This window comes from Tursiops truncatus, chromosome 14 (assembly GCF_011762595.2).
Source record: "Tursiops truncatus isolate mTurTru1 chromosome 14, mTurTru1.mat.Y, whole genome shotgun sequence".
NCBI lineage: Eukaryota > Metazoa > Chordata > Mammalia > Artiodactyla > Delphinidae > Tursiops > Tursiops truncatus.
Window position 1 is genome coordinate 62,389,361 of NC_047047.1, and position 13,724 is coordinate 62,403,084.

Consider the following 13,724-nt stretch of genomic DNA (forward strand, 5'->3'; position numbering starts at 1 on the left):
GAGTGATGAAACAGGAGGCTCCCCAGACCAAAAGAACACTTCAGTTATACCAGTGACCTGAATTATAATTCTACATTGAATATTAACTCTTTGAAATCTATTCAAATAGTAGTATGAAGAGTTTTTATTTTCTTAAATATTGCTCAAGAAAAAGATCCATAAAACATTTACAGATCTTTTCAACACATGATTTAGATTCAAAGAAATTGTTTTTATATGTAGCATTACTTATTTTTTCCATGTATTTGCATAGCACATCACACTATATTCTCTTAAAACTTACCAAAGCACTGCAATTTGATGGGATCATAGTATGTCCCCTGCTTACAGTAGCATTCATAACCAGGCTGAGTGTTCAAACAGAAGCCATTTTTGCAGATTTCCTGTCCAAAAAGTAGGCATTCATCTGCATCTATAGGGGAAAAATGGAGAAATATTTAGAAAGAGGAGTTATTTGGGGATTTTCAGTTAAATAGAAGAGTCTAACCAATATTGGGCAAGTTAGATATTGTAATATTTATATTACAAAGAGTCTTAAAAACACAGCAATATCAAATTCTTAAAGTTAGGACTAATTCACAGAGGTAGAAATATAATCAGACTTCTGTGTTTAAGGAGCAATGCCCAAAACATTATCAGAGAAGGTATATTTGTAAATAGAGCTTCGGAGATGCTACCTCGTATCTGATGAAATAGTCTATGGGTTCCATAATGGCACCAATAATATTCTCTGAAGAAAATAGCCTTTAAGACATGTGCCTTTCTAAAAATGTATATTTTGGCCCATTAACTAGTTGAGATGAAGAAAACTCCCACGAAGAGTTTGATGCAACTTGATGGAAGTCTTCTTTCTTGATAATGAGCTAATGAAAGCACAGCTGCTAAGAATGCTGGCAGACCCATTCCTCCACAGAATTTACAGAGCTTATTGTCCACAAAGCTCAGTTTACTCAATGGTAAACTGGAGATAAGAGGAACATTGACCTGATAGGATTGAAAGGATTCAATGAGAAAATCCATGCAGAGGACTCGGTATACTCTCAAAAAGTGTGATCTATTGCTTTTGTGCAAGTATTATTAGCATCATTTCTAACATTTTAAAGCTAATGTCATCTAGTCCTCATTTAAAAAACTGGAGACTTCATAGATAAATTGCTCAAAGTTACACAGCTGGAAAATGGCAAAACCAAGTCGACAATATATGACTGTTTGAATCCGAATCTAACATTCTTTCAACCATTTACAGCACTGCTAAGATAGGGTGAAGAGGAATTTATTTTTATTTTAAAAAAGAGGATGACTTTATGGTGAAATCAGGGCTCCACTTCACAGCACAAAGTGAAATTTAACTACATCTCTGAAAGAACATAGTATATGATATTTGCGAATTTGAAAACCGTTAAACACATTTTGCCAACTAAGTCCTGTTATTTCACTGAATTAAATCATAGATGTACTTAAAAAAACACATAGGAATTTCTTATCCAGCTGCTGAATTATACCATGTTAGTAAAACACTGGTTTGAAAAAATGGGTAGACAATAAAAATGTTTTTAGTCTGTTTTCCAGCCACTTAACAGTTTTCAATATTCAACTGTAAAGAAAAAAAATCGCTTTGTATATAAAAGGTCATAATATCTCTATCACTGAAATGTTAAAAGTTAGTGGTTAATGAGGAAGTACTCATATCTGTAGTTTAAATTTCACCAAAATTAAAAAGCTGCACATTTATTTTAGAATTACAGGCTAATAGCATTAAATATATAAAACACACATCTACTTTTGCTTTCTTCCTTTCCATTCCTTATTATTAATCTGTGGCCATTAGTAAATGGTCCTAGCAAAGTAGGATGCTTTCTAAAAAGGCAAGAACCTTTGCTTTGTTGATGACCATTAAAGGCCAACATGATGATGGTCCAATTTGTATTGGTCCTAACATATGATTTCTGATATAATTCTACAATGAAAGAATGAATTTATTAAGTACAGAATTTTGTGTTAAGTACTTTTACATATGTTATCTCATTTAATCCTCATGATAACCTTTGAAACATTATTCCTATCTCAGAAGTGGAAACTCAGAATCTTAAGTGAAGTCCCACTGTCATACAGCCTTAAGTGTTCTAACGCCCAAGCCACGGTTCTCCCTAGAGTCCATTGAAACCTTCTTCCAATGGTAGGATTCAAGGCTTTGTAATTAGTTTCCATGGCTGAAAAGAATTCTTCTTCTGCCTAACCCAAGCCACGCGTTTACCTGGATGTCAAATATGCACACACATTGCAAATTAGTTTCTGCTCGATTCTGACCTTTATAGTTCTCGCCATCAACGTCGTAAGAGGATTCTCCAGTGGGGACAAAACCTTTCCCTCTAGGACACATTTCCGTGAATTCAGCTGATTTCAGGAGAGATAAGGGGAAAAAAAAGTTGAAAAAAAAAAACAAACCAATATCTTCCACGAGTATGTTTTAAATTCAGTTTTGCTTTCTCAGACTCAGAGACTTTAAGGCAAATCTTGCCATCTAAATTCAGACAAATAAATTCAGTACAATCTCAAAAATTACAGACTAGGTGCAAATAAACCTAATGACTTCGTAAGTATAATTTACAAAACACCTTGCTAGTTCACCCATATATCATTTACACATGTTTCAGCTATGGGTACGATGGTGTGTTATGACCACTACATTACTGTGGTCTCTAGTATTTTCAAATTTCAATAAGAATCCAAAATCCTAGCTTAAATCTGCAAGCTCCAGTTAGGAATAATGCTGTGTCATAGTTAGCAAAAATGATGAGTTTTACCTTACAAATGGAGTAAGACTGAATTATCTTTCTGCCAAAATATTGTATGGAATATCACTATAACAGCATATTCTGTGAGAAACAGAAGTTTAAGAATTCATACTGAAGTGGGATAAGGGTATGGGTCCAGCCCTGAATGAAACCCACTCTAAGGTAATCTCACTTCAATTAGACAATGGCAGGTACCAGTAGATGTTACCATTTCAAGGCTTCAATAACCCAAATGAGAATATTCCAAGGCCCATGAACACCACACAACAAATACCAGTATGAACACAGCACTTAGCTAATTCTTACCAGTCCCCAAGACCGGGCAGGGGAAAATCTCACAGTTATCTCCCCACCCAGCACCAGAGGTACAGCAGCATTCTTGTTTGGTGACATTGGGGGCCAGCACGTTGTCACAAAGACTGGCGTCATTTAGATTATAGTAGCACTCTTTCTTTTCTTCTTTGGGTTGATCTACTTCTAAGTCTAAAAAGAGCAGAGAAAGTAAAAAAGAGTGTTGACAGGATACATCAGATCCACCTGTATCACAACGGAATTGAAAACACAGTGGTAAAAAAGAGTGGACGTGCCAATGCACTTCATTTACAGAAAGCTGCTTTCCACTTTATGTTGGATTCTTCCACTTCAAGATAAAAATGCACGTGAATCCTGAATTTTGGTGGATTTCTAACCCACCCCAAGAGTTTAAGTCTGTCAAAATCATTTCCTTTTACCTTAACCAATTACTTTATTCTTGTAAATTTGGCTGTGAGTACAGTTTCCATGTCTGTTTTCTTGCCAAACACAGGGTCATTCTTTACTGAGCTAGAACACCTACGTAAATCAATGAAAATATTCCCCAACACTGGACCAGAGATATGGGGCCACACATAATATTTAACCCTTAGATGGTTATAGAGATAACCATGCCTCCCCCACAAATTTCCTAAACAGTACAAAGCAGAAGAAGACAAATAGAAAAACACTGCAGTAACCTGAGTCTATTAAAAAGAACCCTTTCATTACTAGAAATCTACTTACAGTGCTGCAAATATATGATTCTGAATGAAACAATAAGAGCCAGCTAATCCTCGGGGTAGAATTTCAAGGCTGGGTTCTAGTCCCAGCTCAAGTGTGTCCTAAAGAATACATTGATATATTTCAACAGAGTCTGTTTAACCCTCTGTGATAAAAGTCAAGGTGATATGATAGAATACAAATGATAAGAACAACTCCACCTACTTTCAGTTAATACTAAAAATGATTTAATTCCATCAGATTTGAAGTCTACAAACAAGTTTGTGCTTTTCAAAAATGATAAAAAAAACTCTTCCCTACTAAATGCTATAGAGTTCAAATTACTGCCTATGATCCAGTTGGAATTTCTTATTTTAATTTTATGCTATGTCAGATAAACTGACTACTGCCGTCACAATTACTTAGATTAATACTAATGAAATATTTTCATTAGAACTGCTATCTACAGATTCTTAACCCAAAGAAACTATAGGGACAAGGGGATAACATTTGCCAGTAAGGATAAGACTTTAATCTCAATACCTACCTTTTAAAAAAAAGTTGGCAGATCATTATACTATGAGGAAAGTTTAATGATTTATCTTCATAATAGTTTCCTATACATTTACTTTGGCAGGGTCAAACTGACTGTGGAAACCTGATTAATATGTCATATAACAAAGGTATTCTTAAAATGTAAGTTCATAAAATTCTATCAGAAGAGCTACTGCCCTTTGTTTCCCCTTATGGCAGTAAAAGCAAGCAAAGCTTCGATGTATATATTACTCCCAGAATGCAGAATATCAATGAGAATGTAAAGGATCCCTCTCACCCTTGATTCTGGCTAATTCTCAGATTATTCTACCTTTGACAATTCAGCTTGGACTCTAACTTAGTCTTAATAGCTGATGACGAATTCAAACCTAGAATAAGTGTCCAGGAAAAAACTGAAATGCGGATTCCTATGCAGTTTATGAAGTGGTTTTAAATCATTTCCTTGTGTGTGAAATTGGATAAAACCTGCCACATCCCTCGTCTCAACTAGCTTTTCAAGTGTGCAGGGGACAGACGTGTGCTTTGCCTGCTTTCATAGAATGGATCGCCATCACCAGTTCATTCCCTTCAGGAGGGGCTCCAAGCTCTTACACAGGGTATTATTGAGGAAAATTAAGGGTAGGTATTTTAAATTAATATGAAATCAATCATGAACGCTGTAAAAAATTTTATAAACTTTCTCCCAATATGAGTGAATAAACTGACAGACTATTACTATGGACAATTCCACTCATTTTATTCAGTTTGCCTAAAACACAGTTATTAACGAATGCACTTAGAAATATAAATCAAGTCAGCAACACAACTAGAGTTTTGCCAATCGGGTTTACAGTCTATGTTAAAAGAGTGCTCAATAATTGTTTTTCTCTTTGTACAAAGTTGTAGATATGTCACAGTTTTTATTACAATATGGAAACACTGTACAGTAACACTTCAATGAAGGCTGCTATATTCATAGGTAATTAGAGACCACAGGCTTCTGAGTCAAAAACTTCATATACATTTAAACACTATTTCTACCATGTTTTTTTATACTCACAGAAATAAAATAGTTTTTTCTTTTTTCTTTGGAAGGAAACTCAAAGGTGACTGCATAGGGAAATAATCAATACCACTGTATTATTCAGGTTTTACATTGGTTATTACAAGTTTTGCTCTTATTTTCTTTCCAAGCAGTTTGAAGCTTCCATGTTTACACAGCTGAAATTGAGGGTTAGTCAGGCCCTCATCCGTGTTTGGAAAGAGATGCAAATTCCTTTTAAAAAAACTGGTCCACAAAGGTCATTCTGTGAAAAGCTACAATTTCCTTATCTTCTTAACCTTTAAATAATTAACCGCCTAGAGCATTTTTCCACAGGGGGAACACTCCGATCAGTAAAGACATGTAATGTGATTTCTTTAAAAAATCTCTATGAGGTTGTCACTGTCGTTAGGGGAGAAATTTTTCTATCACAAAATAACTTTAAAAGATCAAATCAAAAGTTATAGAAGGTGCCAAGCTCAGAAAAGAATGAATTCTATTTTTCGGAAAGATTTTATTAATAAGGTTAGCCATACTTCATATCTCATGCCATAGACTTCTAGGAAATATATTACTTCACCTCCAGTATTTTCAGATTTGATTTTTCAATATGTATTAAGGGGCTTCCCTGGTGGCGCAGTGGTTGAGAGTCCACCTGCCGATGCAGGGGACACGGGTTCGTGCCCCGGTCCGGGAAGATCCCACATGCCGCAAAGTGGCTGGGCCCATGAGCCATGGTCGCTGAGCCTGCGCGTCCGGAGCCTGTGCTCCGCAACGGGAGAGGCCACAACAGTGAGAGGCCCGCACCGCAAAAAAAAAAAAAAATATGTATTAAGAGGTTAGCTTAACATCTGTGTATAAAAAGCAATGTGTATATTTTAATGCCAGGGGTATGTATGGCTGGTGATAAGAAATGAGTTTTTGGACCTCTCATGTGTGTGCCCTTTTTGAAGAAACTTTCACAGATGCCTTTTCATGTGATACACAAAGTAACTCCATGAGCTAGACGGCACAGGTTATAGAGCATCCTCACTTTTTGGAGGAGAACATTTAGGTTGGGTCCAATGTCCAGTGCCTAATGCTTTCCCTAAACCTCTTCTATGGGGCTCAGCTTCTTAACATTTCAGCGAGCATGAGTTCGTTTTGCTTTGCCTTTGCCCAGGGGCCAGCAGATAATCCTGCTGATGTAGAGTTCAGTGACAAAGCAGCATGCAGCGTGACCCTCTTCCCTTGCTCTGAATATTTAAAGACAGGGTTTGAGCAGCAGGTACCACTGGTGAACTGCCCTTTCTAGAAGCTCTTCTCTCTTGCTTCGTCAGAAAGAAGAGGATGTGGGTGTGCACTTACAGGATTATTTCCTGCTTTAGTCTTTCCCTAAATATGTCTAATCTTAGGTTTGCTGTTGGAGTGGGGAGATCTGGAACATTTCTTTGGTTAGAGTGGACACAAACATTCTAAATGGCCCTTGCCTTTGCTTTCACTTTCCATTTGCAATATTTTCTGAAGGCCTTCAGATGCCAATCCCCTCCATATCCTTCTGAGACAGGATGACGACAGTGACCCAAGAGTCGCATCACAAATACGTGTGAGTAAACAATGCCCCCAAATGAAACACCTGCCCTAGTCCTGAAAAAGACATCAATTTATAAAAGTCTGTGTCTGTAATAATGTTCAGCAAATGACTTTGACTAGGATTACTCAGTAAGCTTTATTCTCTTTATTTTAAAAATCACCACAGGCACTAATGTTTTAGTATATGTGCTGCCGAAGCGAGCACAGCACTAATGTTTTATACCAACTCATAATTTTATGAGAAAAAGCATTCCAGTGTAATAATCCAAAGGGAGTAAAAGAGAACTTGGAAATTCATTTTTTTCCCCTAGTTTTCTCATTCAAAGACTTGGAAGATGAGAAGTGTGTATGTGTTTTAAGTGGAATTTAAAAGAAAGCCATTGGTGAGTTTCAGAAAATAAGCACTGACAATAGGAATGGACTGAACATGAAGGGATGCAAATAAAAAGGAAGATCATAGAAAGATGGTAACTTCAGATAGTAAAAGACGTGGACGAAGTCAAAATAAAGTTTAGAAAGTGAAGTACAAGAGCAAAAATACTTTCAAAGCAGTGCCTGTCCTTAAAGAGGTCAATCAGGTGGTCAGGTATGACAGTATAAGGAAAGCAAGCTGGGTGTGTAAGCCACACTATAAAGGGTCAGGGGGCAAGGCAATCGTGGAAGGCTGCCTGGAGGAGCTGACATTTTGAGTCAAGTTCTTGAAAAATAAACTTAAAAAACATTGGCTAGACAGTAAGGTGTGACAGAGGTGAGGAGGAATAAAAAGTACAACTCTCCTTAGGTCTGTGTGGGTAGAGCGGGCAAGGGGAAAATTGGTCTGTGGAAGGAGTCACAGAACTGATTTTGAGAACAAGAGAACAGGGCAGGGATGCATTAACATGTGAACAAGTGATAGGTGTGTTTGTGACTTAGGTGCTGAGGCAGAGGACAATGCCAGTCTCTATTGGAAGAGAGTCGCCTCAGCCTTGCCAGGTGGAATGGAGGATATTTTTGGTTTTGCTTTTTCTGGTGAAGAAGTTAGAAGACACTGGGAGGAGGGAGCCTGGGATAGGAACAGGCTGGGGAGACGGTGAGAAGTGAAAGTCTCAATGATGGAAATATTATTAGAAACTGGAGAAGTCAGAAGAAAAGCGGGCAGATCTCGGTGGAAGAAGAGACTCCTGAAGGCAGAATAAAGCAGCTCAGAGAAAGAAAACCGGGAGACGCACAGTGGGACGAGGTGCAACAGGCAGCACAGTCGGAAAGGAGATGACGTCACAGCAGCATGAGAGCTGTCACGTGCATGGCGAGGCCCTGTGAGGACGACCTCAAGAATAAAGCCACATCTGCAGCGACATGTAAAATGTCTGGAAACGTTTAAAAGGAACTGTACAAACCATTCCTCTCTAGGCCTTATTGGTAGTGAATTCTAGGATACAAAGTGCATTTCTAATGCAACAGTGTGGTGTCTCTTGTATTAAGAGGATAAAATGGTTTGTGTACATGGTTTACTTAACTGATATGTCAGTTCATTCAAATATCAACACCTCTTTATTAAAAACTCATTTTAGATACTATACACAGCAAGCATAAAACTTCATGAAAATAAAAGCACCATTTGGTAGTAAACTCTCCTCACCCTTGTTTTTGAAGGTGGGAAGAAACCTGATTTTTTTTTTTTTTTAAATAACAAATGAGCATATCTTCCTCAGCCTTAGCTGAGGAGTAAGACCTCAGGAGTTTTATGGCATTTTACAATGTCTGCATTCTAAATACTGTGGTTTCACTGTCTTTAATTTTTTTCCTACCAAAGGTCTTTTTTTTCCAATCAGAAATTATTTTTAAAAAATTCTTCCAAAGTTAATTTATTTTACAGGTTACCAAACACATTAAAAAAAAACACCCCACTGTGCCAAATATAATGGTTGAGTGATATTATATGTGGTCTCATGCCTTTAAAAAATATGTACATACACAAAACCTGTAGTGGACCTCTCCAGGAACAGAGAACAAGCACGCTGTTTAGGTTCAATTGTCAGAACCACAAGGATGATTTGCACAGTTTCCCCTGATAGCAGGGACCTGCTCTTTTTAAATTTTTTTCCTCTACTTGTAATTTAACCAAAGCACATAGGGGTACTGTCCCCTCTACCTAGAAGTGTGAAGAGATCAATTAAGTGTGGTCCATGATACCTTTTTTTTTTTTTGGTGGTACGCGGGCCTCTCACTGTTGTGGCCTCTCCCGTTGCGGAGCACAGGCTCTGGATGCGCAGGCTCAACGGCCATGGCTCACGGGCCCAGCCACTCCGCGGCATGTGGGATCTTCCCGGACCGGGGCACGAACCCGCGTCCCCTGCATTGGCAGGCGGACTCTCAACCACTGCGCCACCAGGGAAGCCCCCATGATACCTTTGATAAAATGAATAATTCTTACTCTGCAGAACGAGCTGGGAATGAGATGATGGGATACAGAAGGAACACATTCTCGAATGCGGAGAAGCCTATTACTCAGTAGGCTACAGTGTCTGCAGTAGGTCAGGCACGATGCCTAGCAGTGAGCTGGGTGACAGACAATACAAAGAGGAATGAATGACTGAGGATAAAGGGTCCTGTTACCCTGCTGATGGATTTGGACTTCATGCTGGAGGCAGGAATAAGCAGCTGAAAGGGGTTTAAAACCAGATGTGTGTTTCAAAAATGTGAATCGGCAGCAATGTGGAACAGGAACTGATGGGAGAGGCAGGGAGAGAAGTCAGAAGGCAAGTGCCACAGTCCAGGGAAGATAGGCTGAAGGACTGGCCCAGGGCAGTGGTAGCAGAGGAGCAGAGAGATTTGAAGGATACTGTTGAGGTAGAGATAGCAGAATGTTATGATGGCTTGGATGGATGGAGAGAAAAATAAAGTATGACTTCAGGATCTATAGTATGGCTGTTTGGCAATTAATGAGTGTACACAGGGAGAGTAACAGGTTGGAGAGGGAATGGTAATTAATTTGCTTTTGGTTAATTTTAGGCAGAGATGCTTCCAAGATACCCTGGGAGGAAGGTCCAGTAACAGGCAGCTGGAAATAGGAGTGTGGCACTCAAGAGAGAGGTGGAGAGGCATAGATATTCACTTGGTCATCCACACCAAGTAAGTAATACTCCAGGTAAGTTGACTTGGAGAAGAGGATAAAATATCCCAGGAGAAGAATACAGAGTAAAAAGAGGGCTAACCATGCAACTCTCTGGGACGTTATTATTTAAGGAATGGCGAAAGAAAGAGTCAAGAATGAGACAGAAAAAGACCAGAGCAAGAGGTAGGAGGATACAGGGAAGAGTAATGTCCTGAAATCAAGAAAAGGGAAAGGGGGAGGGAAGATGAGAAACTACTGTCACAAGAGGAAAGAGTTTCCCCCGGATGAAGGGTCTGAGGGCTCGATCTCAGTGCGTTGAGGATCAACTGGGAGACAGTTCAGTGGAGGTAGGGATGCCCCTTCAAAGAATCTGGAGGTCAGCATGGTCACAGAGATTATCCCTGGATGGTAACACAGCAGGGGATTTTCTTTTTTGATATATTTTTGTATTTGCCAATTTTCTAAGAATATGCATTGTTTCAATAACGAGAACAAAACAAAGAAATAAAGTGAAAAGGAAGCCAATTTTTAGAAGAATGTGCTGTCATGGGATCCTCAGCCTTGAGAAGCAGAATTAAGGGGAAAGACCTTGGAGTCAGGTTCCTGGGCCAATTCTGCCAGTCGTTAGCAATATGGCCCTACGTATAACATTTAGAACTTCTCTCTGGGCCTCAGCTTCCTCACCTGGAAATAAAGTTGCTGGGCTGGAAAAACACTAGGGTGTTTTCTAGATGTAGAAGTCTAGGACTTAGCTTGCGATGTGAGAATAAGCTCTCAAATACATTAGAGAAAACTGATATTTAAGGAAACCCTATCATGAATCGTGTGAAGAACCATTATTGTATAATACAAATAATCTTTAATTTCTGATCTTGCTTATTTATAGATCTTAATTTCTGATCTTGTTTATTTATAGATCTTTAATTTCTGATCTTGTTTATTTGCTTGTCTTAAAGTGAAGAACAATTTTTACACAATGCAAATAATCAGCCTGATTTACATGTTGTATAATTTCTGATCTTGTTTACTTTGTTTTCTTAAAGCAAGGCACACCTGCATTAATTATAATATATATCTTTGTGTTCCTTTCATTATACCTTCTGTTTTAAAAATAAAATTCAGTTCCCACTACCACAGAGTCTCCCCTCTGTGCACCAGTCAAGACAGAGAACAGCATTTTGTGTGTAAGGCCTGAAGGCTGCAGTTGCCAACACTAAATATTTACTGCTACCCTTAGCGTGCCCAAGGACATAAAAGTTTTATTGAGTAATTATCACAGGCACTGAGGAAATAAAAGCATCAGGCTATATTTCATAGCCATACCCTCTTACAGGTGATGAGTGGTCTGAGATGGACATTTTTTAGTTATTTCTGTTTCAGGTGCTTTTATGCAACGTATAGCAATGTCAATTAGTGGCCAAAGGCCCAGGCAATGAAAACATTAGACCAGACCTAAAAAATTAGGTGGGAGCCAACAAGTATTTTGGAAATAAAAATCCTAGGACATTAAAGTTCAAAAGTACCTTCAAGGTCACCTGGGACAATGTCATGCTGGAAGTAGGAGCCCTACTGCCAGCCAGTGAGCATCTCACCTGTTCTTGGACACCTCTAAGGAAACACCCACGATTTCGTGAGACAGTTATGTGCTGACTATCTCTAGCTATTGCAAAGTTCTTCTGTGTACTGATCTGAAATGTGCCTTGTTGACATCCAGCCCCAGTTCTGTCCTCAGTAAGACACCACTTCAGATGATGATGCTACTGCTTCTTGTTGGAATGTCTGTTGTCCTGGGGAAATTTTAAAGCCGAGGAAATATTACAGCCTAGAGAGCAAATTTATCTTTCTTTTCCTAATTACCTTCCAGGAGGGATGAGATCTAAGCTGTTAGTCTATCATGTATATAATGAAATTAATTTGAATCCTATCTTGATAAAAACTTTAACTTCAATGTGGTACAAAATGTTTTGTTCTGTACAACAGCAGATTCTTTGACTGGAGTACGATACAAACTTTTAACTAGCCTCCACTTAACCACCTTGTTAGATGAACTAATGTTCTCCTGTCCTCTGAAGAACATCCTGGCTAATGCCCACAAGCAGGTGGAAGGCTCACAGCCAGCTGGCCGTTCTCAGGTGGGTCAGCATACTTCTGTACTGACGTGTTGAGCGGTATGCCAACAGAGACTCAGCTACGTTCATTCTCAAACACTCTGTGCCAATGTATTGATTATTGTAATTACATAATTAAATAGTATATAAACCAATAAAATATGAATGAGTAGAAGAGTTGTTTCTAGAACAAGTTAAACCTTTAGAAAGACTAAGGTTAAAAACAGTAAAAAAGAAAAGAAAAGGTTATCAAACTAGGAATGGATAATACAACTGCAGAAAATCGAAAAAAAAAATGAAAACCCAAAGTGACTTTGTGCTTATTTACTCAGCAAAGGCCTTTAAATTCTTACTCCCTTTAAAGTGGGCAGTGTAGATGATGCATAATAGATATGGTTTATGCAAGACAAGCCCATACAGAACGCAAATGGATTTCTACCCGAAGACAGACCTTGGCTCTTCTTCGGAGACTGGGGAATAAATGTACCTTACGTGCTTTAAGTTAAAACTTAAATATTGAAAAGATGTGTTATCTGTTTTTATGATTTCCAGTTTTAATCACCTTTTCCAAACAAATGAGCTATGATGAAGTCTGATGAAGTGTCAGGGAGGGAAACTCTTGCTGCAGTTTATAGCCGATCTATCTCTCAGGATAGAGAATTGCTAAAATGAAGATGTTATCATAGACAATCTGAAGACTCCGTACAATCAGTTCGCATTTGCCAAGAACCCTACAAATTGAGGTATGGTAGAAGTCAGAATTGCCAGGAACTATACAAGTTAATAAGCTTATCCAGTTACTAAGGCAGATTATACTGACATGGACCAATAAAACGACTGAGTGTGTACAATATTTGGCAGAAGCCAGAGAACTATGGGGAAAATAAGCAAGAAGCTATTAAAGGATCAGATATAATGTTAAGCGGAAAGAGAAACTAACGATGTATTCACTGGCAGACAAGCTTTATGAAGCTGAGCATTCAAAATGCTGTTCTTTGCAAAAGTAGGAGAGTACTTAGTGAACTCTGACTGGAAGAACTTTCCAGAAAGAGTCAATGAGAGAACAAGGAGATAAAGAGAGCAAAAAGGCAAAGAAGGTGTTAAGGACTTGGTTACAGAAGAACTTAAAAAATAGGAGATGAGGAACAAGGCTTACAAAAAGAGTCACCGTAAAGTTTTAAGAAGTAGTTTACAGTGAGCTAATCCAGTTCATCAAAAATGGTTCAGATCGTCTCATGATCCTATTAAAGCATTATTTTATTTATTTATTTATTTTTTTGCGGTACGCGGGCCTCTCACCGCTTTGGCCTCTCCCGCCGCGGAGCACAGGCTCCGGACGCGCAGGCTCAGCAGCCATGGCTCACGGGCCCAGCCGCTCCGCGGCATGTGGGATTTTCTCGGACCGGGGCACGAACCCGCGTCCCCTGCATCGGCAGGCGGACCCCCAACCACTGCGCCACCAGGGAAGCCCCTAAAGCATTATTAATCTCTACAAAAGACATGAGCAAACTTTAGGATCCCAGACATGTACCTTAACTGAAGCTATGTGAACTGAACAAACCACT

The 13,724-nt window shown here is 38.8% G+C and overlaps 1 protein-coding gene and 1 long non-coding RNA gene across 16 annotated transcripts in view; one reads left to right on the forward strand and one right to left on the reverse strand.

Moving 5' to 3' along the window:
- Positions 1–13,724, reverse strand: part of LTBP1 (latent transforming growth factor beta binding protein 1) — a 424,762-nt gene that overhangs the window by 33,199 nt on the left and 377,839 nt on the right. For all 15 annotated transcript variants that reach the window (XM_033838746.2, XM_033838748.2, XM_033838744.2 and 12 more), the window contains 3 exons: positions 3,102–3,278; positions 2,308–2,394; positions 284–412 (listed from right to left, as the gene is read on the reverse strand). In XM_033838746.2, coding sequence (XP_033694637.1) covers positions 284–412; positions 2,308–2,394; positions 3,102–3,278 — 393 coding nt within the window. The remainder of the gene's footprint in view (positions 1–283; positions 413–2,307; positions 2,395–3,101; positions 3,279–13,724) is intronic.
- On the forward strand, positions 7,269–12,132 carry LOC141276347 (uncharacterized). Its single transcript, XR_012325751.1, has 3 exons — positions 7,269–7,340; positions 9,949–10,068; positions 12,095–12,132. It is a non-coding gene; the product is annotated as an uncharacterized lncRNA (long non-coding RNA).